The sequence below is a fragment of the Lepidochelys kempii genome, chromosome 4, assembly GCF_965140265.1.
Source record: "Lepidochelys kempii isolate rLepKem1 chromosome 4, rLepKem1.hap2, whole genome shotgun sequence".
NCBI lineage: Eukaryota > Metazoa > Chordata > Testudines > Cheloniidae > Lepidochelys > Lepidochelys kempii.
Genome location: NC_133259.1, coordinates 141,613,378 through 141,636,092, shown reverse-complemented (window position 1 = coordinate 141,636,092; position 22,715 = coordinate 141,613,378). Strand labels below are relative to the sequence as shown.

The 22,715-nt window shown below is 55.7% G+C and overlaps 1 protein-coding gene across 2 annotated transcripts; it reads right to left on the bottom strand.

Annotated features, from left to right (window-relative positions):
* Positions 1–5,127: 5,127 nt before the first annotated feature.
* Positions 5,128–22,107, bottom strand: DOK1 (docking protein 1). 2 transcript variants are annotated; one of them, XM_073343165.1, is made up of 5 exons: positions 21,990–22,107; positions 15,186–15,482; positions 10,969–11,074; positions 10,192–10,364; positions 5,128–6,772 (listed from the first exon to the last, which is right to left on the bottom strand). In XM_073343165.1, the coding sequence occupies exons 1-5, from the start codon at positions 22,050–22,052 to the stop codon at positions 5,660–5,662; spliced, it is 1,752 nt and encodes a 583-aa protein (XP_073199266.1). In that variant the 5' UTR covers positions 22,053–22,107; the 3' UTR covers positions 5,128–5,659. The 2 variants fall into 2 exon arrangements, with proteins under 2 accessions (XP_073199266.1, XP_073199265.1); XM_073343164.1 differs by lacking the exon at positions 21,990–22,107 and having other exon boundaries at positions 15,186–17,399.
* Positions 22,108–22,715: the final 608 nt, after the last annotated feature.

Genomic DNA, 22,715 nt, shown 5'->3' with positions numbered 1-22,715 from the left:
GGAGGTGATGGTATCACTCTACTTAGCGCTGGTCAGGCCTCAGCTGGAGTACGGTGTCCAGTTTTGGTCACTAACGTATAGGAAGGATGAAGAGAAACTGGAAAGGCTCCAGAGGCAAGCGACAAAGATGATCAAAGGGATGGAATGCAAGCCATATGAACAAAGGTGAAGGAATTGGGTATGTTCAGTTTGGAAAAGAGGAGCTTAAGGGAGGACACGATAGCAGTTTTCATAAACTTGAAAGGCTGCCATAAAAAAGATGGAGTAAAGTTCTCTTGCGCCATGGAGGGCATGATAAGAGGCAGTGGGTTCAAACTACAGCATAGCAGATTTAGATTAAATCTCAGGAAAAACTTCCTAATGGTAAGAAGAGTAGGACAATGGAACAGACGCCTAGGGAGGTTGCGGAAGTTCCTGCACTGAAGGTTTTCAAAAAGAGGCTGGAGAGCGATCTGTCTTGGATGGTTTATATACAACAAATCCTGCATCTTGGCAGTGGGGCTGACTAGATGACCCCTGCGGTTCCTTCTGACCCTACAGTTCTATGATTCTAGGAGCTCAAGACACCCATTGGGGGGAAGGGGGGACATACAACCAGCTGTCCAGTGGTCACTTCAGGCATGCTGCCGAACCCCCGGTAAAGGCATGCTGGGACAAAGCAGTTTTTCCTTGCAAAAGGGTTAGTAAGGAGCAGGTACCACCAAAGGCAGGGGCCCATTGCACATTGCACAGCCTCAATGCTGCTCCCTCAAGCTGGGAGTTACAGTGATCTCTCTTCCCCACCCTAATGCTGTTCGTCACACAGGGAGTAAGAAGGATTTAGGTTCTATGCTATCTAGGGTTGCCAGGTGTCTGTGTTTTTTTTTTGTTTGTTTTTATCAGAACACCAGCACTGACCAGGCCGTTAACATTCTGGTTGGTGGCGCAGCAAGACAAGGCAGGCTCCCTGCCTGCCGTGGCTCCGTGTAGCTCCCAGAAGCAGCTGCATGTCCCCCTTCCGGCTCTGATGCATAGGGGCAGCCAGGGGGCTCCACATGCTACCCCTGCTCCAAGCACCGTCTCTGCAGCTCCCAATGGCCAGGAACCGCAGCCAATGGGAGCTGCTGGGGTGGCACCTGCAGAAAGGACAGCACGCCAAGCCACCTGGCCGCGCCTCCTTGTAAGAGCTGGAGAGGGGACATGCCACTGCTTCTGGGAGCTGCTTGAGGTAAGTGCTGCCCGGAGCCTGCACCCCGACCCCCTCCTGCACCCCAACCTCCTGCCCTGATCCTCCTCCCACCCTCTGAAACCCTCGGTACCAACCTAGAGCACCCTCCTTCACCCCAAGCCCTTCAGCCCCACACCAGAGCTCACACACCCAGCCAGAGCTCTTACCCCCCTCACCCCGGACCCCAACCCCCTTCCCTGCCCCGAGTCCCCTCCTATAGTCTAACCCCCTTGGCTCCACCCCTAAGCCCAGAGCCCTCATTCCTGGCCTCACCCCAGAGCCCACACTCCCCGCCAGAGCCCTCAGCCTCTCCCATACCCCAACCCCCTGAGCCAGCCCGGTGAAAATGAGCAAGTGAGTGAGGTTGGGGAGAGCGAGTGACAGGAGGGGGGGGTGGAGTGAGCAAGTGTGGGGCCTCAGAGAAGGGGCAGGGCCTCAGAGGAAGGGCGGGTCACAGGTGTTCACTTTTGTGCAAGTAGAAAATTAGCAACCCTAATGCTATCAACAGCAGCTCAGTCTAGCTCTGACTCGCTTCACTAGACCCAGCTATGGTCCTAAACACAAGGGGAAGTAGGTGCGGTGCTACTCCAAAGGTCATGGACCCCTGGGGAGACAACTGCAGTCAGTTGTGGAGGCCGGGTGCTACCCTAACACAGGGAGGGAAGCATTAGAAACCCTTGATGTGCTAGGACAAAGTCTGAGTGCATCCAGGCTGCCCACAGTTGAGGCTTCTGAGAAAGCATCCAGCTCCTGGCTACTCATATGATGCTGTGACACGAGGAAAGTGGGTGGAGGAGCTGCCAGCTTCAAATCATTTCTGCTGCAGAAAGAAAAACATAAATCTCACTCTGTAAAACCTGGTGTTAGCCCTTCTTCCCCCTTACACTCCAAGACATGTTCCTCAAGTAAAGCAGCTGGCTACCTTCAGCATGACCCTAAGTTCCTTGGTGCAGGGTCGGCGTCTCCTTTCTCTCTGCAAAGCACCCAGACCACATGTTCAGAGAGAATCATGGCTGCTGGCCCCATGAACAACTGCACCAGTGGGCTGCTAACTTTTTTGGCATCTTTGGAACAGGTTATTTCTCCCCCAGACTGAGCAGAAATTAGTTGAAGTGGGAGGAGGCAGAAGCCACTTCCTACCATATTTTAATTTTAACTAGGGCTGAAGTAGCTTTAAATAGAAGACAGGAAACCAGACTACGTATATGCAACTCAGGACCGTGCTCCCAGGCTCAGAGTTTAGCAGAGTTCTCCTGCGTACAAAGACAGAAACAGCTCTTACAACCATACAAAGGGAAACCAATGCCTTCTCTAAATGAGCACTGAGACCTGATGGAAAAATCTGCAGAGCAACACTCCTGCCACTGATATAGAGTCATAGACTCCAAGGTCAGAAGGGATCATTACTATCATCTTCTGACCTCCTGTATAACAGGTCAGAGACCTGACCCAAAATAATGCCTAGAGCAGATCTTTAAGAAAAACAGCCAGTCTCAATGTAAAAATTGTTAAATGATGGAGAATCCACCTACACCCTTGGTAAATTGTTTCCATGGTTAAATACCCTTACTGTAAAATTACACCTCATTGCCAGGCTGAATTTGTCTAACTTCAACTTCCAGCCATTGGATTGCATTATACATTTCTCTGTTAGATAGAAGAGTCCATTACTAAATATTGTTCCCCATGTAAAAAGAAAAGGAGTACTTGTGGCACCTTAAAGACTAACCAATTTATTTGAGCATGAGCTTTCGTGAGCTACAGCTCCCTTCATCGGATGCATACTGTGGAAACTGCAGAAGACATTATATACACACAGAGACCATGAAACAATACCTCCTCCCACCCCACTCTCCTGCTGGTAATAGCTTATCTAAAGTGATCATCAAGTTGGGCCATTTCCAGCACAAATCCAGGTTTTCTCACCCTCCGCCCCCCCCCTCCCAAACTCACTCTCCTGCTGGTAATAGCAAAACAAATAACAAAATAGTGAGTTTGTGGGGGGGGGGGGGTGGAGGGTGAGAAAACCTGGATTTCTGCTGGAAATGGCCCAACTTGATGATCACTTTAGATAAGCTATTACCAGCAGGAGAGTGGGGTGGGAGGAGGTATTGTTTCATGGTCTCTGTGTATATAATGTCTTCTGCAGTTTCCACAGTATGCATCCGATGAAGTGAGCTGTAGCTCACGAAAGCTCATGCTCAAATAAATTGGTTAGTCTTTAAGGTGCCACAAGTACTCCTTTTCTTTTTGCGAATACAGACTAACACGGCTGTTACTCTGAACTCTGTTCCCCATGTAGATACTTCTAGACTGGGATCAAGTCATCTCTTAACTTTCTCTCTGTTAAGCTAAATAGATTGAGCTCCTTGAATTTTTCACTATAAGACAGGTGTTCTAATCCTTTAATCATTCTCATTGCTCTTCTCTGAACCCTCTCCAATTTATCAACAGCCTTCTTGAAATGTGGACAGCAGAACTGGATGCAATATTGCAGCAGTGGTCCCATCAGTGCTAAATACAGAGGTAAAATAACCTCTCTGTTCCTACTCTCTACTCCCATTTATGCATTCCAGGCTCACATTAGCTCTTTTGGCTACAGTGCCGCACTGGGAGGTTATGGTCAGCTGATTATCCACCATGACCCCAAATCTTTTTCAGAGTCACTGGTTCCCAGGAACGAATCCCCCATCCTGTATGTATGGCCTGCATTCTTTGTTTCTAGATGTACACATTTATATTTAGCCATATTAAAATACAGTGTTTGCTTGTGCACGGCTTACCAAGCGAGCCAGCTTGCTCTGTCCAGTGACCCATCCACTCCATTATTTACCACTCCCCCAAGCGTTGCATCATTCTCTCATAATGAAGATGGGACTTGGCCAAGGTACCGCAGGCCCCTGATGTAACAAAGAGTACAGGGAAAAGGGCCAGCTGTCCCTCCACTCAGCAGAGTCCAGGGGCTTCCCCCACTCCTTTCTCACCAGCCCACACCGTGCCCAGCTGCTGCACAGCTCCACAGGAGCACAGAGCAGAACCCAACTCATACTATTCTCCACCCCATCCCTTATGCAGCCAGTCAGCTTTCTTGGCATCAGCTGCCCATTGTGTTGAGGTCACACTGAGCTGCCCAGCGACGCTGGGTCCGTTTGCTGAGTGGATACTGTTAAATTGGGCCCTGAGAAGGCGCATGCCGAGTTCAGATTAAACCCTCCACTGTGTGTTACTTCGTATCAGTCAACCCTGAATCCCAGCAGTGCCTGCCAGTGTGCTGCCTCCCCCCCCCCCCCCCCGAGGTCAGTCCCTCAAATTCCTCACGGGCTCCTCTGGGCTCAGCTCCTCTCAATACCTTTGTGCCATCTGCAGATTCACACGTCCATTTTCCAGCTTGTTAATAAATATCTGAAACCCCAGTCTGCCCCCTGGGGCCCTGCTGTGACCCTTCGGCTCTGATGGAAACGGACCATCAATCCCTGCTCTGTTCTGAGCCTTCTGCTCCAGGGCAGAGCTTCGCCCTCACCCCACAGCGACTGGTCCCTCACCAGCCTCCTGTGAGAGGTTTTGTCAAGGGCCTTTTGACAGTCTAACTTACAATTTTATAATGCTATTTCATTATCATTTCAACTGCCTTCCCCTGCTGGAAGTCCAACAGCTCTAACTCCCAGGACCCTCCAGTACCTTCTGTGAAGATGGAGCCAATATTTTCTCCTCTCCAGTGCAGCTGTTGCTTTAATAAGACTGCACGGACTTGCACATGCAAATGAGCATGTATGTGCCACTCACAATGTTCCAGGACAAACCTGGCCTCTTTCCTTCGCCCAGAGGTACAGCACCCCTGGGAGCCTGACACAACATCTCTCCCCCCTCTAAGAACAGGCGTATGACACAGCATCCTGCCTCAAACATGCCACACGTACAGATTCTTCCATTTTAAAATTTAAGATTTTAATATCAAAATAAAATTTTTAGAAAAATATTTTTGGGATAGGGTGCCGGGGTGCACAGCCTGCTACCGCTGTGGGCCACAGAGACAGTCTGAAGGGAGCTGAGGAGCATTTCAGCAGCAAAAGGCCCCCGTGGAGACCCACATGCCCAGGAATCGCATGATCCCAGAGTCATCATGTCCAGATACCATGGTGATGGGTGCACTAGAGATAACAGCTCTGTCCTCCCCTGCCAAAATGTTACGTGGTAAAGGAGCCAATCCCAGCACATAGGTACCAGTCAAATGTTTCTCCCCATCACCGACCATAGCGTCCTCCAGGGAAAGTCTCCTGGGAATCTCCCAACCTCCTGCTTGGCACAGAAGGATGAGCGGCCACCAGCTAGCTCACAAGGCAGAGGGTGACAGGCCCCGGGCCCATCCTGCAGAGACCCAGAGAAGACAGCACCCTGCATGACTCCTGCCGGAGTCTGGGCCCCACGGCCCCTCAGAGGAAGGTGCACAGGAGGCTAGATCTCTCCCAGGTCTTCGTAGATGGGCATTAGAGCTTTCTCATCCACAGACAGTTCCTGCCCTGGCACCCGCAGGGGCTTCAGCACCTGGCTGTACAGCACCTCGTTGTTGTTGTTGTTGTTGTTCAAGCCAGATCTGACACCTGCTTTGTCGGGAGCCAGGTTCACGCGCCATTTGCTGGGCTCTGGGCTCCTCTCAGCGCCTTTGGGAATGAACACGGCTTGGGGCTTGGGGGCAGGGATGGGCTTGGGGCCCTTGGGCCCGGCTTTGTGCTGGAAGGCAGGTACCGAGTAGTCGTCAGTTCTGGGATTGTAGGGATACTCATACCCACCCTTGTCTTCGATGCCCTGCGTGCGCCAGGCCTCACCTGTGGGCCGCGCCTCATCATAGATGGAGGCGTTGGCAGGCACTGGGTGTGGGGCCCGCCCCTCAGGCTCATCATAGATGTGCTCCCTGCATCTCAGCAGCCTCTCAGCTTGGCTGTTCCCCCCTGGCTGCACCTGGTCATACAGGCCTGAGTACAGAGAGCCAGGTTTCCTGAGCTTTGCCTCCTCCTGGGCAGGGCCATGACCCATGGCCCCACCTCCAGGCTTGCTGTCGATGGGGTCTGAGTACAGCGGGTCCAGCCTGGCCCGGATGCCCTTCACTGCATCCATGGGCTCTGAATACAAGCTGGCTGGGTCCTCAGAAGGGGGCACAGCCCTGGGTACCTTGGGCAGTGGGGAGCGTGGGGGCGTGCTGGGGTGAGCAGGCTTGGGTGGCACCGGGGGCTCTGGGAGAGTGCGAGCCTTCAGCAGGGCTATGGTGTCCCTCTCCTCCGGAGCAGAACTGAGCTTCGCTGCCAGCCCAGCTTTGGGCACCATTGGGCCATCCCCCTCGGCAGGCAGCTCAAGGCACAGCGAGTCAGCCAGGGCGTTGCGGATCAGCACCACACCGGGGCAGTCCAAATCCAGGGAGTCGCAGCTCTGCCTGTTCTCCTCTACCTGGGCTTTCTGCTCCCGAATGGAGGCCTCCACTAACCGGAAGATCTCGTTCCCCTGCTTGGTCTCAAATGTGAAGTTCCCAGGGCCAGACTCACAGCGCCTGCCAGCTTCGAAGGAGAACATCACCTGCCGGGGAGAGGTAGAGGGTCAGTGTCCCACCCAGCCCCCAAGAGCCTCCCAGCAGCCCTAAGCCCATGCATGCTGCAGCCCAGGCTGCAGGCACTTAGGCGAAGGGTCAGAGCAGGGCAGATCTCTGGCGTACACAAGAACAGCTCTGTCATCCTCCCCCTGGACTCACATCCTATTCCTGAACCTCAGCCGAGGCTCTAGGGGCAGGTGAACTAGCGTTTGCCCTTCCTGGGGCTCAGTCATCATTCAGAAGAGAGAGCAAGGCACCAGTTCTACTCTCCACCCCATAGCTGCCAAGCCACCCCCGCCTCAAACCCATCTGCCAACTCACCCCTTCCCTGCTGCCCCTAAGAGAGACACCACAGCATGGAGGCACCATCAATCAGGCCCTGTGTAAATCACTTTCTCTCTTCCCCCGCCCCCTCTAAATTCATGGTAGCATCCCAGGGGTTTGAACTTCATGGGAGATGCATGGCCACCCACTGCCCCTAACTGCTGCAATTCTTCCAGCAGCAAGGAGGCAGAAGCAGGTATCCCAGGTCCCATCTCCCTGCTGAGGCCATGGCTGCTTGTGGGGGGGTTAATGAGCTGGTCCCATCCCAGAAAGGGGTGAGATGGCAGTCTGGTCCTACCCTGCGAAGTCAGGGAGGGCAGAAGGGTGGGTGTGTGTCTGTCTGTCTGGAGCCAGCTGCCCAGCCCAGCCAGGGGCAGGGTCTGGCTGGCTCCACACTGAGCTTCAGCCCAGCCTGCTGCTACTTCCTGTCTGTCCAGCTGGCAGGACAAGAGGGCTGTGCTGACAACGTACAACAATTAGCCAGCTCAAACCACAGCAGCGCCTGGCACACCCAGGGGAAACACTGCAGTGCCAACTGATGAGGAGCTGAGACCAGAGAGTCCTGCCCCAGCAGGGGACTGGAGTGAGAATGGGATCTATGGCTCCCACCCCAATCCTCTCATGAGGGGGCCCTGCCCCAGTACCTGCTTGTACTCCAAGCAGCAGATCCACACTTCCCAGCCAGCACTGCAGTGTCTCCCCTGTGTCTGCCAGGGGGCTCTATGGGGCGGGGCAGGGCAGGCCAGGCCAGGGCTCGTAACTGCTATGCATTATCAACCCTGTCCCTGTCTTATAACAGCCAGTGAGGAAGTGAACCCCCTGGGCAACCATATTAGCCCACTACCATAAACTTTCCAACAGTGCAGCAGCAGAAGTGGGTATCCCTGCTCCGTCTCCCTGCTGTTGGCAAAATTCCCGAACTGGCTAATCTCACAACTTTCCTGCAGTCTGTGAAATCGTGGTTCACACAGGGCCTTAGCCATGGGGTCTCCTGAGTGGACCCTGTGACACTGCACTCCATATTCTTCATAGTGATATTATGATATGATTATGGCATAATTCTGATGTATTTTATGCAAGATAGGTCATGTGAAATATTGAAAATGTTATGATTTACTGAATATGATTATCCTATTTGTATGGATGTATCATTTTTGTATCTGAAGTTAGGAATATTGTCTATGTATCTATTACAAATGTGTTTACACATGGGGAACACCCACTAGGCAAGACTGTCAATCTAGATGGCTGGCTGGGAAGGGCCCATTCAAGTTAATGAACAATTTGGGAGAACAATAGGCCTTAGAAGGACTTTATTTCCGGAGGGGGGGTGGGCGGGTTGGGGGGGAGAGGTATCTTCCTGAGGCTGCTACAAATGGCCTCCGAGCAATGGCTCCTGCGGCACTCCAGAGACATGTAACTAGGTCACCTGGTGCTGGACTCCATCTTGGAATACCAGTGTTTTTCCACTGACCAGGTGTGTGAACCAAGCTTTGAGACAAAGGGTTCCCACCATATGCAAAAGCTATTTAAGGCAGGGGAGTGACATCATCAGGGTTCTTCACTGACTCTCTGCCTAAAGAGACTCTTGGAAACACTGAGGAACAAAGACTTAACTGGGTGGAAGAAGTGCTGGACACAGGCTAAAGGAATTTTTAGCCTGTGAAAGGAACACTTGGAGTTTTTAATCTGTAAGCAAGTGCAACTGGCCCCTTAAGAATCTCTGTAGCCTGTCTGAATCATCACTTAGGGTCAGAATTTGTTACTCATATGCAATCTCTTTAGTATATTAAGCTTAGTTTGTGTGTTTTGTTTGTTCGCTAGGTAATCTGCTTTGATTTGTTTGCTATCCCTTATAATCACTTAAAATCTATCTTTTGTAGTTGTTAAACTTATTTTTGCTTTGTCTTCTAAAACCAGTGTCTGAGAGTCATAACCTGGGGCAGAAGCCTGTTCCATACCCTTCTCCACACTGAGGAAGGGGGCGGATTTCATGAGCTTACGCTGAACAGATCTCTGTGCAGCGCAAGACGGTATAATTTTGGGTTTACACTCTGGGGGGGGGGGAGTGCACTTGAGCAGCTGGGCAGTTCCTTGACTGAAGCCTCCCCAGGCAGAGCTGATTACAGCAGCTGGGTGTACCCCTATCTGTATGTGTGCTGAAGCCTGGGAGAAGGCTTAGCAGGCTGATCACAGTGGTACAGTGTAAAGGGAGCCCAGGCTGGTGGGTCAGGGGGGCTCAGTGGTACTCCAGTTCCAGATGGCACCCCATGGGGAACCCAGCACAGACCCCCACCCCCTCTCTGCGGCACCACTACGGTCTGGGCCAGCTCGGTGCATCCCCTAGCAAGCCAGCATGCCATGGGAGTGGCACCATTTCAGTACCACACCGAGAGCTGATCCCCTGCAAGACGAGAGGCATCTGCTGAATGAGGTTTTGCAGCTTGGAATCAGCCCGTTTCCCCCTGAGCACACTCATGTTATGCCGGTTCTGTCCCCCAGCCTTGCCCTCTGGCTCATGCCCAGCGTCTCCCAGGCCTGGAGGAGAAGCTGCTCAGATGCTTCCACACAGAGGCTCCACTCAGCAGAGACACAGTCTCCAGTTCGCTCTGGTTGTTCCAGTGGAAACAGCAGCAGCTCATATCAGCTACAGGCTGCAGCACAAGTTCTATCAGCAGCTTCTCTCAGGCAACCACTTCCTCCCCCACCCCGAGGACGCAGAGCCAGGAGCTGCGTGAAGTGTGGGGACAGCCGCACGATGGACCCAGACACACTACAGTCACCTGGGCCGGGGAGGGGAGGGCAGTGACCGTCACAGCACGGGCCCCAGGAGGCAGGAACACCCCCAGCGCAGCCAACCCTCAGCAAATGTTAACCAGGTCCCTTGGCCACTGCTGGCCCCTGCGCCTTCCTGCCAGGCTGCACATAGGGAGCCGCACCAGGTCAGGCCTTGGCACTGCAGCACGCCAGCCCTTTAGTGCCAGACGGCTTGTGGGCTGGGGAGCAGAACACCCTTTCGCTAAGGGAATGGTATTAAGCCAGACAGAGCCCAGGCACTCACCCCGGGTCCTGCCCCACCCACCTTGTCTCGGCCATATCTCCTGAGCAGCCTGTAAGGCCAGGTGTAGAGAGTTTCTTGTGTCCGGGGCTCCTTGAGGATCAAGCTGTCCTGCTCAGCTTTGAGCAGATAGGCCCCTTGCAGCGCACACCTTTCCGCCGCCTCCGTCCTCTGCACCGTCACCCAGAAATCGTTCACTGCCGAGAAAGCCAGTCACTCACAGGGACAGGGCAGGAGAGCCAGCACTCCTGACTCCCAAGGACAGGACAGGGAAATCAGGGACACTCCCAGGACCACAGACAGCACAGGGTGAAGACAGGAAATCCAAGGCCGGCCCCACTTTCCCCTGCACCAAGGGGAGAGTGGGAAAACTAAAATATGCACCGCCCCCAAGAGAGGAGGCCGGCGACACCTGGCCCCTGGGACGGGGGCAGGGAGGGAGGGAGGGGGGGAAGGGAGAGGCCAGCTAGGACAGAGCGGGGGGGAGGGGGCAGCAACACCCAGCCCCCGGGACAGAGATGGGAGCAGGCCAGCAACACACACGGGTCCCCCTATGAGGAGTGCAGCTCAGGGTGAAGCACTGCGGGGAGGAGGGAGGCATCCCAGCTCCAGATGCAGCCCAGTGGGACAGGTCCCGACACCTGCCTGAAGGATGAGACTATCCCAAAGGCCAGGGCAGCTTCATGCCAGGCAGGGAGGGCTGCAACCTCCCCCAGCAGGACCATGCTGGAAACAAACCCAGGATGACCCAGGAGGCAGCCAGCGCCACCAGAGAGGAGCCAAGTGCAGGGCAGACCCTACCGTCCTCCCGCGAGTAGTAAATCGAGTTCACCGCCATCTCCAGGGCTGGCGCCCCCCCATCACACTCCTTGCTGCTCCCAGCCCGGGCTCCATTTGTAGAGTTCCCCTGCAACGCAAAAGAGGCATCAGCACCCAGAACCATACTCCCAGCCGGCCCCCCTGCCCCCTACGGGCCGCCTCGCGGCCGGCCCCCTTACAGGCCACCTTGCAGCCACCTCACCCCCCCTTCCCCCCAAGAGCCACCGTCCGGCCTCCCCACAGTCCGCCTCACAGCCAGCCCCTCCCCACCCCACGTCACAGCCAGCCCCACTCCCACCCCACAGCCAGCTTCACCAGCCCTCCCTCCCCCACAAAGGGCTGCCTCGCAGCCAGCCCCCCATCCCTACCCCATACAGGCCACCTCGCAGCCATCGAACCCTCTGCCCCCATGGGCCGCCTCACAGCCAGCCCGCATCCGTACCCCACAGGCCGCCTTGCAGCCACTTCCTCCCCACGGGCCGCCTCACAGCCGGTCCCCCCTCATGGGCTGCCTCACTGCCAGCTTCTGCTCCCCACGGGTCGCCTCACAACCAGTCCCTCCTCCCCACCCCACGGATCGCCTCACAGACCCCCACCTTCGCCCACATGGGCCACCGCACAGCCGGCACCCCTGCCCCACATGGGCTGCCTCACAGCCAGCCCCCAACCCCCCAGACTGCCTCACAGCCAGCCCACTCTGCCCCCGCATCAGCTGCCTCCCACCCATGGTTCACCTCCCACCCATGGTTCACCTCCCACCCAGCCTCACTACTCCAGTCCCACCACATACTCAGCACCCCTGGTTCACCTCAAAGCTCCCCAGGCCGGCCCTGAGGAGGGGGTCAGGTCCCAACCCAAGCACAGGGGCTAGAGCTTTTCCATACACCCAGCCTCCCATCCCACGCAAGTCAGCAGCAAAGAGGAGGAATCTGGGCCAAGGCTAATTGGAAGCAGAGTGGGATGGAAGAGGCTGCTCCCTGCAGGGCTCTCGCAGAGACCCAGCCATGCAGCAGGACGTGGGGGAGGTTTGGGTATCATGTGTCACCCAGATCATGAGCCGAACATTAACAAAGACTTTTCCCCCGGCCACGTCCCAGCGCATCCCACAGTGCTGACAGCACCGACCGGGCCTCCATCGGGCTCAGGGGAGGGCACAGCAGCAACACTGCCCTGGTGGCACTAAAATGTGACCTCCTGGCTTTGGACGCAGTCATGTTGGATCTTGCCTGTACCTCTCTTCGGCTTCCGACACAGCCGCCCCGAGGGGCTTCCGAGCAGCCTGAGTGAACCAGCTGGTGGAGATGCTGTCCACTGTACTCGTGCCTGTCACCACTCTCCAGCAGAGCTCAGCACAACCATAGGCAACGGCTTCTCTTCCCCCAGGCCAAATGCAAGTGCAGGCTCCGGAGCAACGTGTTCAGGTGGTTTCTTGAGGGACTATATTCAGGGCAAGCTGAGCTCGCTCTCCGTGGCTCAGCACGAGGGACCCCATCACAAGTGTGAAATGGAAACTCCAAGCGGGCTCACAAACCACCCTGACGTTGCCCGGTTTCTGCCCACGCAGAGAGACATTCCCAGCACCACTGCAAACAGTCCCTGCCACTCACAGAGGGGAAGCAAGCATTTCTAGATTTAACAGATGGAGAACTGAAAGTGCAGGTCACATGCTAGTGGCAGAGCCCCACTTTGCCGGAGGGGCTCTTGTCAGGGGTTTGCACAGGGGCACGGCTGTGGGTGTCATCACACAAGCACCGAGAAACCCTGCGCACCATGGTGACAGGCACAGGGACTGCACTAAGGGGGTGGCTCGTTCCAGTGTTAACACTAACGCACAGTGACCAACTGTACAAGCCAGGCTTCGGACCTGTGCTGAACCCTACTGCTCCAGGCTGTGGCACACGGGATTAGACCGCCGAGCGTATGATATTCCGGGGAGCCAGGCTGCTGCAGTGTCTGCGGATCAATATCACTCCTAGGGCTTGATTCACAGGGATAAAGGCTAGATGGGTCCATTAGATCATCTCGTCTGACCTCCTGTGTATCACTGGCCATTACATGTCACCCAGTTACCCAGCCTTCTGCTGAGCCCAGTCACCTGCGCTTGGCTAATTCATCTTCCAGAAAGGCCTCCAGTCGGGATTTCAAAACATGCCTTGCAGACTTAAGGAGCTCAACCTGTTTAGCTTAAATCTCTCATGGTGAGGCATTTTCTCGAGCTCTCAAATACTTTTTGTGGCTTTTCTCTGTAACCTCTCCAATTTTTCAACCTTCTTTTTAATAATGGTTTCAGAGTAGCAGCCGTGTTAGTCTGTATTCGCAAAAAGAAAATGAGTACGAAAGCTTATGCTCAAATAAATTGGTTAGTCTCTAAGGTGCCACAAGTCCTCCTTTCTTGTTTTTGTTTTTTAATACTGGATGCTGTGTTCCCACACTGGCCTCTCCAGTGCTGTCTCCCTGCTCCCCTCCTTCACATACACAGATCCCATCAGCCGGTTGGCCACAGCAGTGCACTGGGAACTCATGTTCTGTGCTTGTTCACGCTGACTCCTAAACCCTTTTCAGAGAGGCTGCTTCCCAGGATGCAGTCCCCCAACCCAGAAGTGACTGTAAATCCCTGTGTGAGCAGAGTAAGGAGGTGAAGTAGCGCTGCTCTGTGATAATAAACACACACAATGTGATAAGCAGGCTACTGGAAGAGGACTGTGTTTAGTTACATGGGGCACTGTAAGCACAACTGGCAGTGAGGAAGAAGAATGGCGGCTCAGGATAATAGCCCTCACGTGAGAGAGAGTTCAAGGTACAATACGCGACCCATTAACTTCTAAGGTTTTTCCTCCGCCCTGCCCAACCTCAAAGCTGGTTTTGTCCACAAGGGCCAAAGCTGGGAACCCAGACAAACACAAAAGGGCTGCAGCAGGGTTTAAAAAGGGTGTCTCCCTCTCTGGGGGGCAAGGAGAGAAGGATGCTGGGGGGAACGAGAGGGAGATGGGGACGCCATGGGCTGTCTGGAGATCATAGGCCTGTCTAGCTCACCATTGCAAGATGGCCAGGATTTAGATAAGATACACACATGCAGATTGTTGTTTTAAAACCCCCTTTTTCTCTAATGTTCTGTTCCTAAGCAGGCTATCTGGTCTCGGTATTCACCACTGGTCACAGATCCCCGAAGGGAGAGTCGCAGGTGCTGCACCCAGCCAGACCTACTGAGTAAGCAGAATTAATAGACCAGGCCTTGGGCTGCAGTAGCATGCGTAGGAGAGGGAGACCTGCTGAATTTCACTCCAGGAGCAGTGACGGCACAAGGCCTGACATCTGAGGGCACGCCCTGAGAGACCACCCAGGGGACAGAGGAGCAGCTGCCAGCGTTCAGGGCACAGTTATGGCTGTCCAGGCAGCAGTGGAGAGGTTTGTTTTGCTGGCCTACAGGGAGGGGTCAGGACTACAGGAGTCACTTCAGCCTGGGGCCTTGGCTTCCATTTTTTCCAAGGGCAAGGCAGGGTGCCGTGGGGAGGCTGCTGTAAATGCCACGCTGCAGCCTTAGCTTGGCACTAGAGACTAGTTCTGGCTGCACCTTTGGGTTGCGAAGAGATTGAAGGGGGAGCAGAAAATGGAGCCTGCGGGAGCTCCAGGCACTGGGGGGCTGCACGGCAGAGCGTACAGAGGGGCATCCAGGTGGGCAGCTTGGCCCAAACCTCCATGGAATGGGCACCTCGCTAGCACTTCCCCACCATGCAGGCAGGATAGTCTATCCCAGCATGATGTTCCCTGGGACATGGGGCTCCCCAATGACCCACATCCCAAAACACTGCTGGCTCCCTCCCCAGCACAGCAAGGTCTCTGCCACTACCAGCCACTGAGGGTGGGGAGATCAGAGAGGAAACCTCCAGAGGTGCCTGAGTCTCCCCCAGCAGGCGCTCGCTGGACACCACCCACAACAGGATGCCATCCAGCACCCGTGCCACCAGGCTCACATGGCTGTGGCCAGAGGCAGCACAGGCCTGGTCCCCATGGACGTGGGGCAGAACACGTTGAGGGTCCCCTCTCCATGGGTTGGGGGTGTTCCCATCATGGCATACAGTCCTGATGGGTGGACAATGGGTGTGCTCCCAGAAAAGAGAGGTCTGAGTGGCAGGACCCCCCAAACACACAGATGGGAGCAGAGGGGAACAGGCCAGCCCCCCTCATCTGGCGGCACTCACCGAAAAGGCGATCTCACACAGCTTCTCCACCCACTCAGCGCTCTGCTCCTTCTCTGCAGCAAACAGGTAGCTTCTGTCGCTGGTCTCCAAGCGGAAAACAGCCGTGCTGTCCTTGGGACCGCTCTCTGGTACGGGCGCCACGCTAACACAGTCCGCCAGGCGGATGATCTTCTTGTCCAGCCGCTTGGTGCTGAGTTTCTCGGCTGGAGCTCCTGGGTCCTTGCAGTCAAAAAATTCCAGGCGGGCGACCCCGTGTTGGCTGGCTGGGTACAGCACAAACCAGTTCTTCTTCCATCTCTGCAAAGGCAGCACAGCAGGGTCAGTACAATGGCCTCTGCCCCCCACACCCAGCCCCAAAAGTCTGTGACCTGCCTGTATGGGGTAAGGACTCCCCCACTCTTGGTGTAGCTCTGACTGGGAGAGCAGCTCGCACTCAAGCCATGGGGAGATTCCAGCCTGACGCAGAACCTGAGGTCCGCGGGGAGCACAGCAGGCTTCGATCCCAAGACCCTCTGGGCTGCCAGGGACAGGGAGCCAGGGGCTGACCCGCACTCCTCCCGGCTGCCAGGAGCTGCAGGCACCAGCATTTCCCCAGTTCCACCGTCCCCAAAGTGACCAGCCACAGACCTGCATGGGGCGGGTGCCGGAGGCCTCAACTCTGTGGTGGCTTCTTCAGAGAGACCAGATAAGGGCCCAAGAGCCGGACCGGGGCAGTGGGGGAGGAGCAGGCGGGGCACTGAACTGGGGAGACTTGGGGGGGACTGTCCAAGCAGAGTTGAGCGAAGGGGGAATCTCTCTCCGCACATGGCAAGTGGCAGTGCTGAGGCCCGGGCCTGGACTGCGTGCGCTGGGTCAGCCAGGTCCAAGCCACAGGAACTATGGTTAGCACACGCAGCAGCTGAGGGCGGCCTGCGGAGGCTCAGCAGGAACTTGGCCTGCTGGATCCAGCTTCCCCCTCGCAGACCTGCCCACCCCACACACGCAGCCTGCTCAGCGACAAGGGCTATGCACGCGGCCTGCAGCGGGCTCCAATTCCAGCAGTGCCAGGTGTGCCCGGCCCGGAGAGCTCACCCCGTGGTGACACGCTCCCTGCCCGGTCCAGGCCCTCTGGGCACAGCAGCCTCCAGGAGGTTGGCAGAGTGGCACCAGCTGCACCGGCTCCAGGGTCTGGACCTTTGGGGATGGTCAGCATTTCCCCTCTCTCCAGAGGGCCACCCTGATCCGGACCCTTTCTAGCCTCTAACTGACTCACAGAGAAGGAGCTCCAGCTCCCCAACCAACCCCAAGCTGGGGCAGGGAGGAATACACCCCAGGCAACCACTGCCCTCAGCCCTCCCTGCACAGGAGCCCCCAGTCATGCCCCCATCCCCAGCCTGCAGATGGGGCAGGATCTCAGGGCTTCTTCGGCTCATTGTGTCACTGTACCCTGCCCCACAGCCCACGCTCCCTGCCCTCCTCCCTGCACTCCCAGCCCCCTCCTATCCCTGCTGCTGACTCTCAGGAAAGGAAGAGGAAGTATCTGTGTCCTCACTTGCTTCCTGCCAAACTTCCCCAAATCATCAGGCACCCAGCATGAGAACCGGGGGAGGGACAGGGGAGAATGAAACCCACACAAGCCGCCAGAGTCCCCCATCGGCACCATGAACGCATAGTCACAGCTTCAGACACCTAGCCTGGGGAGGGACAAGGGGTCACCTATCCCTCGGGGGCTGGGGCAGGTGCTGCATGGTCTTAGCACAGAGAGGTGTCCTGGACCAGGAAGCTAGTTATACCACAGGCTGCTGTCTCCTGTTGCCCCTCAGGCCCCATATTTCTGCATCCAGGGGCTAGCTTCTGCTGCCTCCAACAGACCCTGCCCCCCATAGGCTCTGCTCCAGCAAGTTGAGCCAACAGCCCCTATCACGGCCTCTGCAACAGATGGGGCGTCAGACAGGCAGAACATTCTTGGGGGGGGTCCCCCATTGGTACAACCTGCAACCCTTTGCTCCTATGGGGCCAGAGTTTATTGCCCTTCAAGAACAGGGCACAAAACCAACAGGATCTACTGACCCTTGCTCCTACATAGCCCACGGCTGATGATTTTAGAGACCTCTCATCTCCCCCCTTCGTCGCCTCTTTTCCAAGCTGAACAGTCCCAGGCTTCTTCATCTCTCCTCCTACGGAAGCTGCTCCATCCCCCTCATTATTTTTGTTGCCCTTCTCTCTACTTCTTCCAGTACCTTTTTTGAGATGGGGTGACCAGAACTAAATGCAATATTCAAGGTGTGGTAGTACCATGGCTTTATATAGTGCCATTATGATATTTTCTGTCTTATTAGTTATCCTTTTCCTAATGTTCCTAACATTGTTAGCTTTTTTGACTGCCGCGGCACATTGAGAGGATGTTTTCAGAGAACTATCCACAACGACTCCAAGATCTCTTTCTTAAGTAATAATAGCTAATTTAGATCCCCCCCCAAACTTGTTATGTATCATTGAAATGTTTTCCAAGGTGCATTACTTTGCATTTATCAACATTGAATTTCATCTGCCATTGTGTTGCCCAGTCACCCAGTTTTGTGAGATCCCTTTGTAGCTCTTCCCAGTCAGCTTTGGACTTAACTATTTTGAGTAGTTTTGCCACCTCGCTATTTACCCCTTTTTCCAGATCATTGACGAATATGTTGACTAGGACTGGTCCCAGTACAGACCCTGAGGGACACCACTATCTACCTCTCTCCATTCTGAAAACTGACCATTTATTCCTACCCTTTGTTTCCTATCTTTTAACGAGTTACTGATCCATAAGAGGACCATCCTTCTTATCCCAGGACTCTTTACTTTGGTTAAGAACCTTTGGTGAAGGACCTTGTCAGAGGCTTTCTGAGAGTCCAAGAACACTATATCCACTCTAAGGTGCCACAAGTACTCCTGTCCTTTTTGCGGATACAGATTAACACGTCTGCTACTCTGAAAACTATATCCACTGGATCATGCTCATCAACGTCCTTGTTGACTCCCTTAAGGAATTCTAATAGATTGGTGAGACCTGATTTCCCTTTACAAAAGCCATGTTGAATCTTCCCCAACATAATGTCATTATCTATACGTCCCATAATTCTGTTCTTCACTATAGTTTCAACCAATTTGCCTGATACTGAACCTTATAGGCCTGTAATTGCCGGGATCATATCTGGATCCTTTTTTAAAAATTGGTATTTCATTAGCTGTCTTCCAGAAGCTGATTTAATCAATAAGTTACACACCACAGTTAGTAGTTCTGCAATTTCACATTTGAGGTCTTGGATGATACCATCTGGTCCTGGTGACTTATTAGTAATTCATCAATTTGTTCTAAAACCTTCTCTAATGACACCTCAGTCTTGGACAGTTCCTCAGATTTGTCACCAAACAAGAATGGCTCAGGTGTGAAGATCTCCCCCACATCCTCTGCAGCAAAGACCAAAGCAAAGAATTCATTTAGCTTCTCCACAATGGCCTTGTCTCCGTTGTGTGCTCCCAACTTGATGATCACTTTAGATAAGCTATTACCAGCAGGAGAGTGGGGTGGGAGGAGGTATTGTTTCATGGTCTCTGTGTATATAATGTCTTCTGCAGTTTCCACGGTATGCATCCGATGAAGTGAGCTGTAGCTCACGAAAGCTTATGCTCAAATAAATTGGTTAGTCTCTAAGGTGCCACAAGTACTCCTTTTCTTTTTGCGAATACAGACTAACGCGGCTGTTACTCTGAAACTTGATCATTCAGTGGCCACAGTGACTGGATAGGCTTCCTGCTTCTGATGTACTTAAAAACAAAACTTTTTTTTTTAAATGTTAAGTCCACCACTAATTGCTGAGTGGTGCACAGGACAGGGGAAGGGCTTTCTTTATTCCTGACAACCCACAATCCCAGGAGCAATATAGAGAGGACACGGCAAACCAGCCACTCCAAGATCCCAGTGAGGGAATACCACTGCCATGAGTAGAGAGATGGGACAGGGACAGACATCACAGAGCGATCGCAGGACACTCAGCACCCTGGATAGATGGTCCAGCCGGGGCCTGCAGGCTAAGCTATGTAACTGGGTGATGGTCACTGACAACATAAGAACGGTCCTACTGCAGGGGTTGCCAAGCTGTGGCTCCGGAGCCACATGGGCTCTTCAGAAGTTAAAATGCGGCTCCTTGTACAGGCTCCGACTCCGGGGCTGGATCTACAGGCACCAGCTTTCCAGTGTGCCGGGGGGTGCTACTGCTCAACCCCTGGCTCTGCCACAGGCCCTGCCCCCACTCCACCCCTTCCCGCCCCCTCCCCTGAGCCTGCCGTGCCCTCGCTCCTCCCCCTACCCCCCAGAGACTCCTGCATGCCATGAAACAGCTGATCAGGAGGTGAGGGAAGGGAAGGATGGGGCAGGGCTGCCAGTGGGCAGGAGGGGCTGGCAGCGAGGGAGCTGATGGGGGGCTGCTGATGTATTACTGTGGCTCTTTGGCAACGTACATTGGTAAATTCTGGCTCCTTCACAGGCTCAAGTTGGCCACCCCTGCCCTATTGGGTCAGAGCAAAGGTCCATCTAGCCCAGTAACTTGTCTTCCGACAGTGGACAGTGCCAGGTGCCCCAGAGGGAATGAACAGAACAGGTAATCATCAAGTGATCCATCCCCTGTCACACATTCCCAGCTTCTGGCAAACAGAGGCTAGGGACACCATTCCTGCCCATCCTGGCCAATAGCCATTGATGGACCTATCCTCTATGAGTTTATCTAGTTCTTTTTTTAACCCTGTTATAGTCTTGGCCTTCACAACATCCTCTGGCAAGGAGTTCCACAGGGTGACTGTGAGTTGTGTGAAGAAATACTTCCTTTTATTTGTTTTAAACCTGCTGCCTATTAATTTCATTTGATGACCCCTAGTTCTTGTGTTATGAGAAGTAGTAAACAACACTTCCTTATGTACCTTCTCTATACCAGTCATGATTTTATAGACCTCAATCATATCTCCCCTTAGCTGTCTCTTTTCCAAGCTGAGAAATCCCAGTCTTATTAATCTCTCCTCATACAGAAGCTGTTCCATACCCCTAATCATTTTTGTTTCCCTTTTCTGAACCTTTTCCAGTTCCAATATATCTTTTTTGAAATGCAGCAACCACATCCGCACCCAGTATTCAAGATATGGGCATATCATGTTGCCTCTATATAAATCCATGGTATTTTCTCTCCTATTATCTCTCCCTTTCTTAATGATTCCCAACATTCGTTTCACTTTTTTGACCGCCGCTGCACATTGAGTGGATGATTTCAGAGAACTATCCACAGTGACTTCAAGGTCTCTTTCTTGAGTGGTAACAGCTAATTTAGACCCCATCATTGAATATGTATAGTTGGGATTATGTTTTCCAATGTGCATTACTTTGCATTTATCAACATTAAATTTCATCTGCCATTTTGTTGCCCAGTCGCCCAGTTTTGAGAGCTCCTTTTGTAGCTCTTCGCAGTCTGCCTGGGTCTTAACTATCTTTAGTAATTTGGTATCATCTGCAAATTTTGCCACCTCGCTATTACCCCCTTTTCCAGATCATTTATGAATATGTTGAATAGGACTAGTCCCAGAACAGACCCTTCGGAGACACAGCTATTTACCTCTCTCCATTCTGAAAACTGACCATTTATACCTACCCTTTGTTTCCTATCTTTTAATCAGTTACCAATCCATAAGAGCACCTTCCCTCTTATCCCATAGCAGCTTTCTTTGCTTAAGAGCCTTTGGTGAGGAGCCTTGTCAAAGGCTTTCTGAAAATCTAAGTACACTATGTCCACTGGACCCCCTTGGTCCACATGCTTGTTATACAAAGGCTTGTTATACTTTCTCTGCACCAGAGGGGAATGCTCTGGGGTGGCTGGGAAGTAGGAGGGCCAGCAGCCCCAGGAAGGGTGTGGGGCTGGAGTCACATGGGGGTGCTGAGGCAGGTGTCTGCCCCAGGGTGAGAGTGGGGGACACAGAGGCAGGTGTCTGGGGCCCAGCAGGTACCAAGGGTCCCCTGTCTCAGTGAGCGGAGACAGCACCAGAGCCATGGCCACCCCGCAGTGACCCGGGGGAAGGGGGAGTAACATCCTTTTCCCCCCTCTCTGGGGCAGCCCTCAAACTCCATCCCCAGGTCCCCCTACAGACACCCTAGCACCAGCAGGCCCTGCCCCTCCACAGGGGCCTGGCTGGGACAGGGCAGGGCTAGATCCCCGCCCAGCCCAGCCCCACAGAGGAACTGGAGCCCAGGGAGGCTGCTGCTGGGGGAGAGCCCCTCCGCCCCCCACCACTTCACCCCACAGAGCGGCAGCCCCGCACACGGTGCAGGGGTGAGAGCTGCAGGAGGCCCCTGAGCCCCCGGCCTCCGCTCCCAGCTCTGGAGGTGGCGGTTGAAGACAAGGGGGAGGGCTGCGGCAGGCGGGGTTCCCTAAGGCTTAGAGCCCGGGGGGGGGGCTCCTGGGCTCTATTCCCGGGGGGGGGGCTCTATTCCCGGGGGGGGGGCTCTATTCCCGGGGGGGGGGCTCTATTCCCGGGGGGGGGGGCTCTATTCCCGGGGGGGGGGGCTCTATTCCCGGGGGGGGCGCTCTATTCCCGGGGGGGGCGCTCTATTCCCGGGGGGGGCTCTATTCCCGGGGGGCACCCCAAACTTCCGGGCTCCACAGCCAGCCGCGGGAGGGGCGCCCGGGCCCCCCCGCGGGCGGAGGGTCGGACCCGCGCAGCCCGGCTGGAGCGACCCCCCCGCGGCGCCCCAGGCTCTGCCCCGAGCCCCGGATCCCAGCTCCCCGCCCAGCCCGGGCTGCCGACCTTAGCCCCGAACTTGTGGCCCTGCTGCACGTAGAGCCGCCCCTCCTTGGCCGCGGGGTCCATCGGGCGGCCCGGGCCCGGCTCGCTCCGGCCGCGGCTTCCTGCTGCACTGCGCGGCCTGCGGGGCCGCGGGGCCTGCGCCCGGCGGGGCGGGGCGGGGCCAGCCGCGGGGTGGGGCGGGGCCTGGGGCGGGGCGGGGCCGCGGGGTCTGCGCCCGGCGGGGCGGGGCCTGCCTCGGGGTGGGGCGGGGCCTGCCGCGGGGCGGGGCGGGGCCAGCCGGCGGGGCGGGGCGGGGCCTGCTGCGGGGCGGGGCGGGGCCTGCCTCGGGGCGGGGCCGCGGGGTCTGCGCCCGGCGGGGCGGGGCGGGGCCAGCCGCGGGGCGGGGCCGCGGGGTCTGCGCCCGGCGGGCCGGGGCGGGGCCAGCCGGCGGGGCGGGGCCTGCCTCGGGGCGGGGCGGGGCCAGCCGGCGGGGCGGGGCCTGCCTCGGGGCGGGGCGGGGCCAGCCGGCGGGGCGGGGCCGCGGGGTCTGCGCCCGGCGGGGCGGGGCCTGCCTCGGGGCGGGGCGGGGCCAGCCGGCGGGGCGGGGCGGGGCCTGCTGCGGGGCGGGGCCTGCCTCGGGGCGGGGGCCGCGGGGTCTGCGCCCGGCGGGGCGGGGCGGGGCCTGCCTCGGGGTGGGGCGGGGCCTGCCTCGGGGCGGGGCGGGGCGGGGCGGGGCCAGCCGGCGGG